Source organism: Emydura macquarii, unplaced genomic scaffold, assembly GCF_026122565.2.
Source record: "Emydura macquarii macquarii isolate MOO-44397 ecotype Brisbane River unplaced genomic scaffold, CSIRO-AGI_Emac_v2 contig_2432, whole genome shotgun sequence".
Lineage (NCBI taxonomy): Eukaryota > Metazoa > Chordata > Testudines > Chelidae > Emydura > Emydura macquarii.
The window spans coordinates 2166339-2179081 of NW_027132569.1; the positions used below are offsets into that span (position 1 = coordinate 2166339).

General features: G+C 41.9%; 1 protein-coding gene across 2 annotated transcripts in view; it reads left to right on the forward strand.

Moving 5' to 3' along the window:
* NPSR1 (neuropeptide S receptor 1) overlaps positions 1 to 12743 on the forward strand; it is a 90320-nt gene that overhangs the window by 49026 nt on the left and 28551 nt on the right. For both annotated transcript variants that reach the window (XM_067562501.1, XM_067562502.1), the window contains one exon: positions 10133 to 10334. In XM_067562501.1, the coding sequence (XP_067418602.1) occupies positions 10133 to 10334 (202 nt within the window). The remainder of the gene's footprint in view (positions 1 to 10132; positions 10335 to 12743) is intronic.

The following is a 12743-nucleotide window of genomic DNA, read 5'->3' on the forward strand; positions in this document are numbered from 1 at the left end:
TTCAATGTAAATAGGTAAAGATGGGGAAATAAAGTACAGTATTAAATACAGAGTGAGCTCCTCCAGTTTAACTGTTTGCTTACTATACGAAATTATTGGGGTGAAGGAGGTGGACTTTTAAATATCTGTATAGTGGTAGTTCTGTTCCATGATAAGCGAAATTCAGAAGGTATAGAGATTTGTTGGGAATAATTTTATCATTTTTCATTAATTTTACAACACCCAAAAGTGTAATGGCTGCTGTATAATACAGAAGGATGTTTCCATCCTGAAAGAGTTTTCAATACTAAATATGATGCTTCAGGGAAAACAAGTAGGAAGGCAATGAGGTGAGGAAAGACAAGAATTACAGGCAGTGGTTGCTTTCTGTAAGATATGCTTTAATCAGAACAAAATTATTGTACTCATTTTGGGGATAATGGTGAAATTCTAATGCTTGTGTTATGCAAGAACTCAAAATGTCCCTTCTGGCCTGAAAAAAAAAAAAAAAAAAAAAAAAAAAAAAAAAGCTATGAATCAAACAGATCTGGTGGTTATGTGGTTCAGGCACATGGATAAGATCCAAAAACCTCAAATATTGGGACTGACATTTATCCTAATATTTTCCACGATTTTCAAAACCAGGAGGCTAAAATTAAGCTCCTGTAGGCAGATTTTCAAAAGTGCTGAGCCTCCAACAGTTCCTGTTGAAGTTAAGGGGAGCTGTTGGATGCTCACAACATTTCTGAAATTCTGACCACCTAATTTGGGTGCCTAAATGTGAAGCAGGTGAACCTCACGGTCGCAGCATCTTCATTTGCAAAATAGACAGAGAAGTCCAGTAGTTATTAAACTTCCTTATGGGTTTAGGGGTTTAGTTGTGAGTAATTTATAAGTTAATCTCTGTAGAGCACTTTGAGGGTATAAACATCTATAATAAATGCATCATGTTATAGCAACTATTTATATTAAAGAAGTAATCCTATATCATATCTATCTTTTCCTTTCCTTCGATAGGGAGATAGTAAGTCTTTGCCTCAAGGAGATTGTATCCTTGACAGGTTCAATCAAGTTCTCTCTGTATTTGATATAATGCTCTTTCTGCCAAGAGCCACAGAGTAATTTATCATGTTGAAAAGTAGCAACAAGTCAGAAAAAACAGGCTCGGTTCCAATCTATTAAGGTCCAAGTTTTGTGTGCTGCCTTACTACGGTCTCTGAGGGTATGTCTACACTTCAATACAGGCCTGGGCTCAGACTCAGGCTTGAGTACAAACCCTCCTTCTGTCCACACACAAATCTCTCAGACTCTGGATCAGACCCAGGATCCTAGGAGTGCAGGAAGGTGGAGGGTTTGAGCCAGAGTCAAGCCAAGATCCAGGGATCAAGCCCTATTGCTATGCAGTATAGATTCAGCCACCCCCCCCATCCTCCCAACTCAGGTCCTGGGAGTTCACTAGAAGTATCCCACCAACCAATTTCCTTTGCCCTCTCTCTCTGTCCCAAGAATCCCCAGTCAACTCCAGGGAAAGGGAAGCAACCCTCCTCCCACTTGTGTTGTAGTGCAGCAGCTCAGTGAGGCAGCGTTTAACCCTTCCATTTTATTCTGACTGCTGAACTGTGAACACACCTTGGGAGAATCTTCTGTGTTTACAGTGGACACTGACCACAAGAAGTCCTTTGCAAAGCATGTTGCTTCATGGCTGCTGGAGCGCAGCCAGATTTTGGTCACTCTGTGGTGTGAGGTCAGCCAAAGAGTGGACTTTAGTAAGGAGATCAGGAATGGCCACACGCATCAGCAAATAGCAAAGAAGTGGGCAGCGTTGGACCTTTACCAGACTGGTGAGCGCTGGAAGGAGCAGACTAAGCAGCTCAAGACTGAATACCAGAAAACCAGGCACCAGAATCACATCTCGGTAACTCGCCGACATCGTGCCTGTTTTATGATGAGTTTGACCAGGTACTTGTTCCTGCTGTAAACACACAGTCAACGGTGGTGCACAATGTTCTGGTCAGCTGGGATGGTGACCTGCTGTCCCCAGAATCCATCATGGGAATGGATGGAGCCTGCATCAGAGAGAGGACAAAGGAAATTGGCACCAAATGCGGTCAGGGATTCTGCTGCTGACAGTGGTCCCAGACAAGGCTCTATTGCAGGAGCACCTGTAGCATGTCTTGGGGCCATATTTGGAGGAGTTTTTTGATTCCCCCTCTCCAAGGAACAGCCTGTTGCAGAACTGGCAGCAGAAATGGAAGAAGCAGAAGCTGCCCAGGAGCCTGGTAAGTTTCTGGCTCCATTTTAATGTTTAATAATATAGGAATGAGAAAGATTTCCATTCTATGAACCATTGCAAACGTTATTAGAAGCCCTGGCTAGCAGCATGTATCTACTAATGACAGATTGTGTGGCAGCATCTTGATGGGCCCCTGTCCTCCTCCCCTCTACTCTGTGGAATTCAAAATGGTGATCGGGGAAATGCCAACAGCAAAAAATGCCTTTAAAGGCGCACGTTTTTGCTAGGCAATCTTGTTTGTTAAAATAGCCATACATTGCAATCCTGTAAGTACACAACTCTGTAACCACGCAACAGTGTAACAAGCCATCTGAGAACAGTGAACTGGTAGAAGACAGGGAGTGTGGAAATGTGTTCTACTTACAAATCTAGTCAATTTCAGTTAAAGGTAGTCTATAGGTGGGAAAATCATTTGCCCCAAACCTGGCTGGAAGCTTGAATTTCGTCCAGAAGTGTGCCAGGCAGGGTGGGGGGAGAAGAGGTAGGACACTGGAGTTCCCTGTGGTTGAGTGAAGTCATGACAGGCTAAACCACATGAAAGCTAACACAGCATCCCGCTGATTCCCTCGTAAATTCTGACCTAATCCCAGCTGTTGATAGCAGCAAACTTTTCACATAGCAAGAACTCCAGATAAGTCGTCACATTTTGGGCAAAGGCATGTCCAAGGGCCACCTTGGCAATTGACCAGCCCACTCCACTCAGAGGTGCCATCCAGTCAATATACATTCAAATACTTGGGTGGCATACACTACTGGTTTTCCACCGACAGTTTGGAATAACTCCTCTTTGTCAGTCACCTTTTGTAGCACAGCCCCTGACCGCCTCCCTAACCCCCCCCAAAAAACTCCGAGTTGTTTGCAATTTTGGGGTGTAGGAGGGAAAGCAGTTGTGATTTTAACTTACCATGGCCTCTGCACATCTTTTGCTGAGATTAACCCAGCTGTGTTGAGAGAGCTTCCGTAGTCTGAAGCATCCCTCTCACAATACACTGAAGTTCAATTTTATAAAGTAATATTTTAGGTCTTTGAAATTCCATAAGGATTTTTTTTTCTGTGCTCCTGCACTGAGCTATTTGAGACAATAATGCTCTGTGTCGTATTCTATTCCAGGCCCTCGACCTCTACGTCCTGCAGTACTTCCACAACTTGCCCACAGTGCAGTAGAAGCCTGGGCCAATGTACCTCCACGGACTGTTCCAAGAGGAAGTGTTTCTATGATGAACGTATGGTGAAGTTCTGGACGGGCCAACAAGGAGGTCGAGTATCAAAGACAGAGCAACGTAAGGCTAGAGGAAAGGCATGTCAAGGGGCAAGGCTCAGGCTGGCTGCACAACTTGAGGACAGGGTGGCAGGGCAGGAGCAGGCATCTGCTTCACAGTTCCGGGAACAGGAAAGGTGGTTAGGGGAGGATGACAGAGCTCAGCAGAAAGAGCTGTTGGAGCAGCTGGTGGCACTAATGGCTGCAAGAGTATTGGCTCCTGCTGCACCTGCACCGCAGTCTGAATCCCCTATGCTGCGCTCCAGGAACAACTCCATGCCTGGGGGGCTCAAGCAATCAGGCCCTAGGAGTGACTGGATACAGCAACTGTGCCCCATGAGGTCTTTCATATGGACCTCCCTCCCCCCAGAGGCAAACATGGGAGGAAGTGAAAGGAAAATGGGGAGCCAGGGGACATGCAACAGAAGGGGGTTTCTGTCATGTACATGGTTTCACTGTTTGCATTTGTTCATGCCCGTTTTTGTTTGTTTAAGGTCCTGTTGCGGTAATGGCAGCAGGCCTGCCTGGCAATGGGTGAATGTAGTGTTTTTCTAATAAAGATTTTAAAATAAAAAGCTTTCTAATTTATTAAGGAAGTTTATTGCTACCAACACATCACATTATGCAATGTGTATTTCAAATAATAAAGGTAAAATACATGACCAGGGACAATTGGGAATTTGTATGTAAATACTATTTCCCAATACAGTCAGCTACAGCAATTCATACTATGAATCAACCCCCTTCCCTTCCACCCCTCATTTGATAAGCAGTCAGGTCCATTCATAAGTACATTGCCAAGAAATCAATTCCCTCTCCCCCCATCTACTCCTCCGACGCACCGAACCCCCTCCCAAACAATCAACCCCTCCCCCCAATAAGCACATTTATAAAGGTATTATTCTCCCTCTTCCATTACCCCATGGAAATCCATAATGTGGGTGCACAAAGCATCCCCAACATCTACTATCTGGGTGCAAGCCACAGTAATGCCCACAGCATTGATGACACTGGAATCCAAGCAGGTCTGCAGACCTCACCAACAGTATTTCAGTCTGCCAGGTGCACACTCAATCACCATTCTACCACTGCTGAGAGTGTAATTGAACACCTTCTTTTGCCCGGACCTCTGAATTCACAGTAGAGTTTCATAAATTGAGGTAACAGGGAATATGCAGGGTCCCCAGAATAATGGTGGGGATAGTATCTCCATATAGGATAATGTAATTTGGTGGGGAATGGTGTCCCAGCCTGTCTATGAATGTAGACTCCCAACAGGCAAAAAACCCAGGAATCATGAACTTTTCCAGTGCAGCCCATGTTGACATTCATAATCGGCCTCTGTGGTCCATGAGGGACTGTGTGATAATGGAATAGTGGCCTCTGTGGTTTATGTACTCATGGGCTCCTTGAGGAGGGCAAACTATGGGCACGAGACCCATCAATGGCCCTGGAGCAGTATGGAAACTCCATTCTCTCAAAGCCAGCAGTTACTTCAGGAATATCTTTTATGCCCACCACTTTGGGGTAAACCACACACCTGATTACCTACAACTGACTTTCCAACACCAAACTGGTTGGCGATGGACCTATTGCAGCCTAGGGTAGCCAGCTTCCAGACAGTTATAATCTCCTCCTTCCGGACCAGCATGGCTGTGCTCATGAATTTGTCTTTACACTAGAGGGAAGGGCAAGGCTAGCCTTTGGCAGACTGTCTCGCCGGGTGTTCAACAACCATGACATCAGAACACACACTAGACTTTTAGTTTACAAAGCGGTGGTAATCCCAGCTCTCCTTTTCGGTTGCGAGACTTGGGTGGCCTACAGAGAACACCTGAATAACTTGGAACACCAGCACTTTCTCCAGAAGATCCTTAACATAAAGTGGGAGGATCACTGCACTAATGTAAATGTCCTCACGGAGGCCAACATCTCCAGTGTAGAGACCTTGATTATCCAGCGCCAGCTGAGCTGGAGCGGGCACTGTGCGCGCATACTTGATGCGCACTTACGAAAACAATTGCTATACGCCCACTCACCAAAGGAGAAAGAAAATGGGGAGGCCAAAAGAAATGCTTTAAAGACACCCTCAAGACAAACATCAAGAGTGATGGCATCAACATCATACACTGGGAGACAGTAGCGCAAGATAGGGATAACTAGAGAAGACTTGTCAGAGAAGGAACGACCACTTTTGAGGAAAATCACCTTGCCCTGGTAGCAGAAAAGTACCAGAAAAGAAAGGACAGACAACTGTCATGCAGCAATCGTGGCCCAACCCTGCCTTCCAACACCAGCCTGAACGTTTTATGGCCCCTTAGCCTGAGACCTGCAAGCCCACGTCAGCTGACCTGGACTAGCTGCAGTGTGTTTTATTGCAGTGTAGACATACCTAGAGATGCTCCTTATTGGCCCTTGTTTCGTTCTGATATGCCTGCAAAAGGATCACACACTTTAGTCCCATCACGCAAACCTCTAGGGGCTGTTTAATTCACTCCAGTTTCCCATATCTATATCAAGTAGCAAATTGCAGTTTTAGATTAAGACCTGGCCCATTTTATTTCTTAAAATCAGGCACATACTGTCCAACTGTATGGCACTACAGAAAAATCCCATATGTATATTTTTAGAATGCAAAAGTTGTCCCTGAGCAGATGGAAGATGTGCTGTTTTATGCATGACATGCCAAACTCTACCTTTATCTTACAATGCTATTTATACTCCATGTGACATCCTTTTAGGAGGAATATAACCTCGTCACACATTTACATGGGCTTCAAAAGGAAAATTAAAAGAGCCGAAATTCTAGCAGAATCAAATTGTAAGATATAAATCAACATAATTTCCATGTACGTCCATATTACCCTTTCCCACACACCTGTACTTGCCTGAGATTTCATCCATGTGACCTTGGGCAGTCTCAGTGCTCAAGCTGGTTGAGGAGATGTGGATTCAAATCTTCTCTCTGCCTGATTCAGAGGTGGGCTTTGAATCCACACCTCCTACCTCTCAGGTGAGTGCATTAAGTTGTTCTTACTCTCTTTCTTGTCCAATGAATATTTAAAGACAGCTTGAGAGCAACTCACCCCAGAATAGCCTACAGCTGAGTGGTTGAGGGGGCCCTTGCAGGGGTGAGGAGATCTGAGTTCAAGCCCTTGCTTTAGAGTGGAGATTCAAACCTAGATCTCTCCCAGCCTAGGCAATTGCCCTATCTATTGGGCTAAAACTTATCAAGGGACATGATCTTTGTCTCTCTTTCCTCCTCTCTTCCACCCCCACCAAAAGCTGGCCCTGAAAAAAACCCAAACAAACACACCTTTCTCAGCTGAAACTAAATGGATCAAATTCACAAATGGTTTTAGGTTACCCAAAACTGCATTTTTCAGTGCGTAAAATACTTGCCCAGCGCTACTCTGTGCCTCAGTTTCCCCCTTTGTAAAAGGAAGATAAGTATACTTAACATCCTTTGTGAAGGACTTCAAGATCTAATGCTAGAAGAGATGCTATGATTACCAACATCAGACTAGGACAGGAAACTGCTTTAAAAGAGGTTGTGCTTGGTTTGTATTTTATGAAAATTAGTTTTGACAATAAGATAAGTGTTTTACTCTCACTTTGCATGGCTGCATGGGACTATAAAAGGTGCAAAACAATGGAGAATCAGACCCTTCTGGTAACCTAATCCCAACTCTTTTACTCTAAACATGACATCTAATTCAATAACCAAACTCGGAAATAATAAAACATGCAATAAAGAGTGTTAGGATAATGATAATATAGAATCAGACCTTTTATATAGTTTCTTCATATTTAAAGAGCTGTACCATCATGATATAATTAGCTCTCACAACAGCTTTGTGTATTCAGTATGTAATATTCTCTCCATTTTACAGGCAGGGAAAATGGAGCTGAGAGGTGATGTGACATGACATGTTCATAACCATAAAGAGAGTCAGTCAGTGTCAGAGTTGGGATTAGAATTTATAAAAGTTTGAGATCCCTAAATTCTATCCATTACCACTGCAATATTAAAATCTCATTTTAAATTAACAAGGTCATTATTTTATTTTTTGTAAAAGAAAAGGTTCTTAAGTCTGTCAGTTAAAACATCCTATTCAGAGACTTACAGGATTTTATATATACACGTTACGGTTGCAGGATACACCAGCCACAAGGCACTAGAGCATTTATAAAAAACAAGAACACACATTAGGCAGCCACCCCATGCCGGCCTGTTCACAAATCCCAATATCTAGATCAGGTTAAGCGGTGCTTTGAGCATGAGCTAGCTGGCCTGTCAGGGGTTATGGGTGGAAGCTCAAGTGTTGCTGACACTGGAGCTAGGAATGCAGTGGGGATGCTGCCACTCTGCTGCTAATCTAATCTAAACACTGCAAAACAGCACTTGAGCAGCACAATGTGACTGCTCTCACTCCAGCTAGGCTAACTTGAGAAGAGTTCACTCTAGTGTGGATCACTCAACTTAAGGCTCCAGTGACGACAAGCCCTCAGAGAAAGCCTGTGTAAACAGGCCTTGCGGTGTGCCCCAAAAGGACAATAAGCACAAGGTCCGTTGAAGCCAGGGGCAAGGGAGAAAAGTCCAAAGCTTCTTAATAGAAATTTTCATCTATCAATGGCAAACAAAGAAAAAATGATACTACAAAACAATTGAGATATAAATTGCTCAGAGCGTTACTTTAATTTTTAATTAGGAGGTTTTTAAAAGGAAAAGAAAAATAATGTCACTGATTTGTGTTGAGCACTCCAGATCAGAACTGTGGCTAACACTTTGCTCTTACATAGCACCTTTTATTCCTTAATTTCAAAGCTCTTCACAAGCATAGCAGACCAGACTCTGATGTACCCCCTGCATGAGTGTTTCCATTGATTTCAGAGGGACTACTTGAGTAAGATACCATTAATCACCATGAGCAGTATCAGAATCTAACCATAATTATCGCGCATGCACATGCACACACATGCCTGAGAGAGGGACAACAGTTGAGTATTATTGTACCCATTTTACAGGTGGGTAAACTGAGAAACAAACTGGTTATAGAGGCTTGCACAAGGTCAATGAAAAATTCTCTGGGAGAACCAAAAGTTAGAGCCTCCTATTCTGGTTCCCTAATCTAATATTTTTAAGCACTGGACAACCTTGTTGCCCCGTTTCTTTATTGCAACTAAGTAGTTCCTATAGACATCTGAGATAGAGATGACCTTGCTGGTTATCTAGCCCATTTCTCTGCCAGTTCAGGCTTCTCTCTATAGAATATTTTCTAGCACTTTGTCTAGCTGCAAAATGTTTGGGCTTCCAACCTCACTCCCTGGTTAACCATTTCATAGTCTTGAAAGATCTGTCAGGAAATGATTCTGGATACATAGCTTCAATTTTCTTTTCATTACATTTAATTCTGTTATCCCTTAGTATTTCTTTACTTCTCCCTGCATAATATTTACCTCCTTCATCTAACCCTTTTGTTTATCTAAATCTGTGGTTTTTCAAACTGGGGTACACTTTGCCTAGGCGTATGCAAGTGCTCATTGGGGGTAGGTGAAAAAAATCCTATAATGGCAGACAACACTTCTTATTTAGTAAGACTTGGCAATCTAATCACAAGTATATTATGACATTGTCTCAGATGGGGGTATGCGGTAGATTACATTATTTGGAAAGGAGTACACAGCCTAAAAAGTTTGAAAACCACTGATCTAAATGTTATGGATGTCCTCAAAGCACTTCAGATAAGCAAACTTCTATTGTGCTGAACATGTGTAATATTTAAAAATAAGGATAAATATTATAACTGATGCTGGATGCATCAAAAAAATTTAAGTGCTTCTATTTACTTTGAAATGATTGAGCTTCATTCAAGATGTATAGATTTTAAAAATAGTCTCCTGCTGGGCACAATTGAATGTGATTTTCTACTTCAGTGTACAATCAGTCATCTGCATATATAGAACAACACTTGTCAAAATATCTGAGTGCCCAGACAGTATGAGATATGATTTTCCTATAAAACTTTCTTCCTGCAATCGTCCAGCACTCTTAGTAAATGGGATCCTTGGCTACTGTAAATCAGTGCAGTTCCATTCACCAGATAGTCCATGCTCTTAAAATTAACTTTAATATCTGCATCTTGACTTTAACCAGCACTGCATGATATCATCCTTCCCCTGTCACCTGCAGGGTGAAGGCTTCTTTTGTTTCTGACATACGATCTTGTTGACCTCAACCTTGCTATGTCCATGCAAGTGGGCACTACTGCACAAATCCATCCAACCCTTGTTTCAAGTAAGATCTTTGTCTAGGCGGTATCTCTCAAAGCTTATATTTCTGATTTGTTGCCAGTGACCTGGGTCTTTGACATAGAAGTCAATTGAGCAAGAAGTCAAGTGCTATCACAAAAGTAGTATAAAGAAATAAAAAACTTTAGTCATAAAAATTAGCTGAAAAGCTCCTTCCATTTTCAGCATCAGACTTCAGTTGAGAATTCCCCCTTACCTGTCCTTATTTAGGCTGATGTATATGTCCAAAGAAACATCAAATAAATGCCAGGATCAATACTAACAAAAATCTGTTTGGATTTGTTGAACAGAAAGGCAGGCGAAAGTTCTCATCATCGTGGCATGGAGCCTCTCTTTCCTGTTTTCGATCCCGACGCTGATTATATTTGGGAAAAGGCAGCTATCCAATGGGGAAGTGCAGTGCTGGGCCCTCTGGCCTGATGACTCCTACTGGATACCCTATATGACGGTGGTCGCTTTCCTGGTATATTTCATTCCTTTGATTATCATCAGGTAAGAATCCTGTCAGGATAACTCTATACACAATGGACACCTCCTGAAAACATCTAGCTGTCAGGTGTGCAGTCAGTTTTTAAACTAACTAATTTATTAGGCATTTGTTTTATATTTATGTTTTATCCTAAATGGCTTTGAAATAATTAATACAGAGTAGAACTCCATACTTCTCCAGTTTATTAACTGGTCTCACCTGTTGTATGAGCCCCTGCAGTTAATATTGCATAGAACTTGCCAAGAGTAATAGTTAGAAACATTTATCTGGATAAGAATAAAAGCCACAAATGGATGACTCTCCATAGCTACAGTCTTTTTTAAAGAACTCTTAATATTATATTGTCACTCTTGATATTTAATGAAGAATATTTTTAATAAAAGAACAGAACCTGCATTTACTCTAGTTACACTAAAATGAAATTGAAAGTGTCCTCCATCCCCAAATTTCAGAGTATCAAACTGATTACCAGTAGAAGTCAGGAAATTATTTCTTTCCCCCCAGGATAGTATTGTACAAATGGGTGCATAATAATGAATGATAAATACAATTTTAAATTATACTTGTACCTTCCACTTGAGGATCTCAAAGCACTTTAAAAAAAAAAAAGAATGAATTAAAGTTTTACTAAGGTTCCAGTGAGGTAGGTAATTATTATTTCCATTTTGCAAATGGGAAAAAAAATTGAGGCATGTGACTTGCCCAGAGTCACACAGGAAGTCTGCAGTAGAACCTGACACAGAACCTTCGTCTCCTGATAGCCCAAACCACGTTGAGGTGGGGAAGGATTTATGGGTTCTATAACCTTCCTCTGAAGCATTGATACAGAGTTGATATAATTGTAGTTCTACAGATCTGCAGCTTTGTAGCAAGCAGAGATCACAGAATAGCCTGAAATATGGCAGCAGCTCCCATTTTGTGTGTCTACATTTTTCAAGAATTCTCCAGCACTGTCTATGATTCTGCCCAAGTATTTGATAGTTGCCACATGGCTCAATGTCCCGTCCAGACAGACAGTTGGAGCTGGAGGCTTCTTGATGGCAATGGGCAGGAACTCAGTTTTATCCTAATTAATTACCAGATAAATGCACACTGCTTCTTGACCAACCAGATCCGACACCAGCTGCAACGATTTACAGGCTGAGCCAACAAGACAATGTCATCAGCATAGTCAAGATCTCAAAGCAGAATGGCATTCAGCTCAATGCCAACAGCTGCCTCCTCAAGCTTATCCATCAACTGATCAATGCAGATATTGAACAATGGTGACAATCTTGCCAAACTTCCATGGGGACAGGAAACCATGTGGTGTATCTGCCACAGTCTTGAACACAGCCTTCCATTTCATTATAGAGCTCTAACAATGCCACTACTTCTAGGGATGCAGAGTTGCCTCATTAGATCCCACAAGAACACTCAATGCACTGACTCAAAGCCTGACAGAAATCTATAAAAAGAGCTCATTTTAGTAAGCCATGCAAAGCAATCTTCTCCAAACACTGTCTCTTGTTGACAATGGAATGAGTCCATCAATGAGTACATTGGGGGATGGATATTTATTGACATGGCAAATTCCTGCATTTGTTCTTCAAATTCAAATGGTATCAGGAAAAAGGTGCACATTAAGGGTCTGCTCTCCCCTTCTATAGGAATAGGATCAGGTCCTAAATGTATTTGCTTCACAGGACAACTCCTGGGTCAAGTGTTTCATTTTTGATAAAGTATGAGACATTGGAAAGTTAGAGGACTGATTCTTATCTTGCACATTGGTTTTACTATAGTGTAACTCCTTTTATTTCAGTTTAGTTTCTCCTGCTTTACATCCACATGAATGAGAAGTGAGTCAGACACAAAGTTGTTCCTTTCCATTTCACTTGCAGTAATCACTGGTAGTAAAGCCTGGGTTATGCAGCAGGTCAGATTTGAAAAAAAGCATAGAGTTTAAGGGAACCGCTATGATTATCTAAACAGGATATTTCATAGCCATTTATGACCTGGAAGCCATTCAATGAAGATAATTTATTTATATCGTCTGGGACATTGGATAGTGACTAAGGGGTATCCTATTTGTTAGAGAAACAGGAAAGCAATTTTGTAGTGGAAAATATTCCTGTAATTTACTATACTGCTGTATTAGTTATCTAGTCGGGTTGGAAAGGCAGGACAGGAAACTAACTGTCCTGAATAAAGACCCATTGACATTGTTTATTGAAGAAATCTGAGTGAGCAATTGGATAGCCCCAAATGTAACTTGAAGTGATTAAATCTAATAGCTCAGAATCTCTTTAGGCAAGGAAACGGACAAATGGTACATCTATGCTGCAATAAGAGACCTGCAGTATGACTCTGGTTGGCTCATGGTGTTCAGGCTACAGGGCTATAAAACTGCAATACAGACAGTCGGGCTCAGG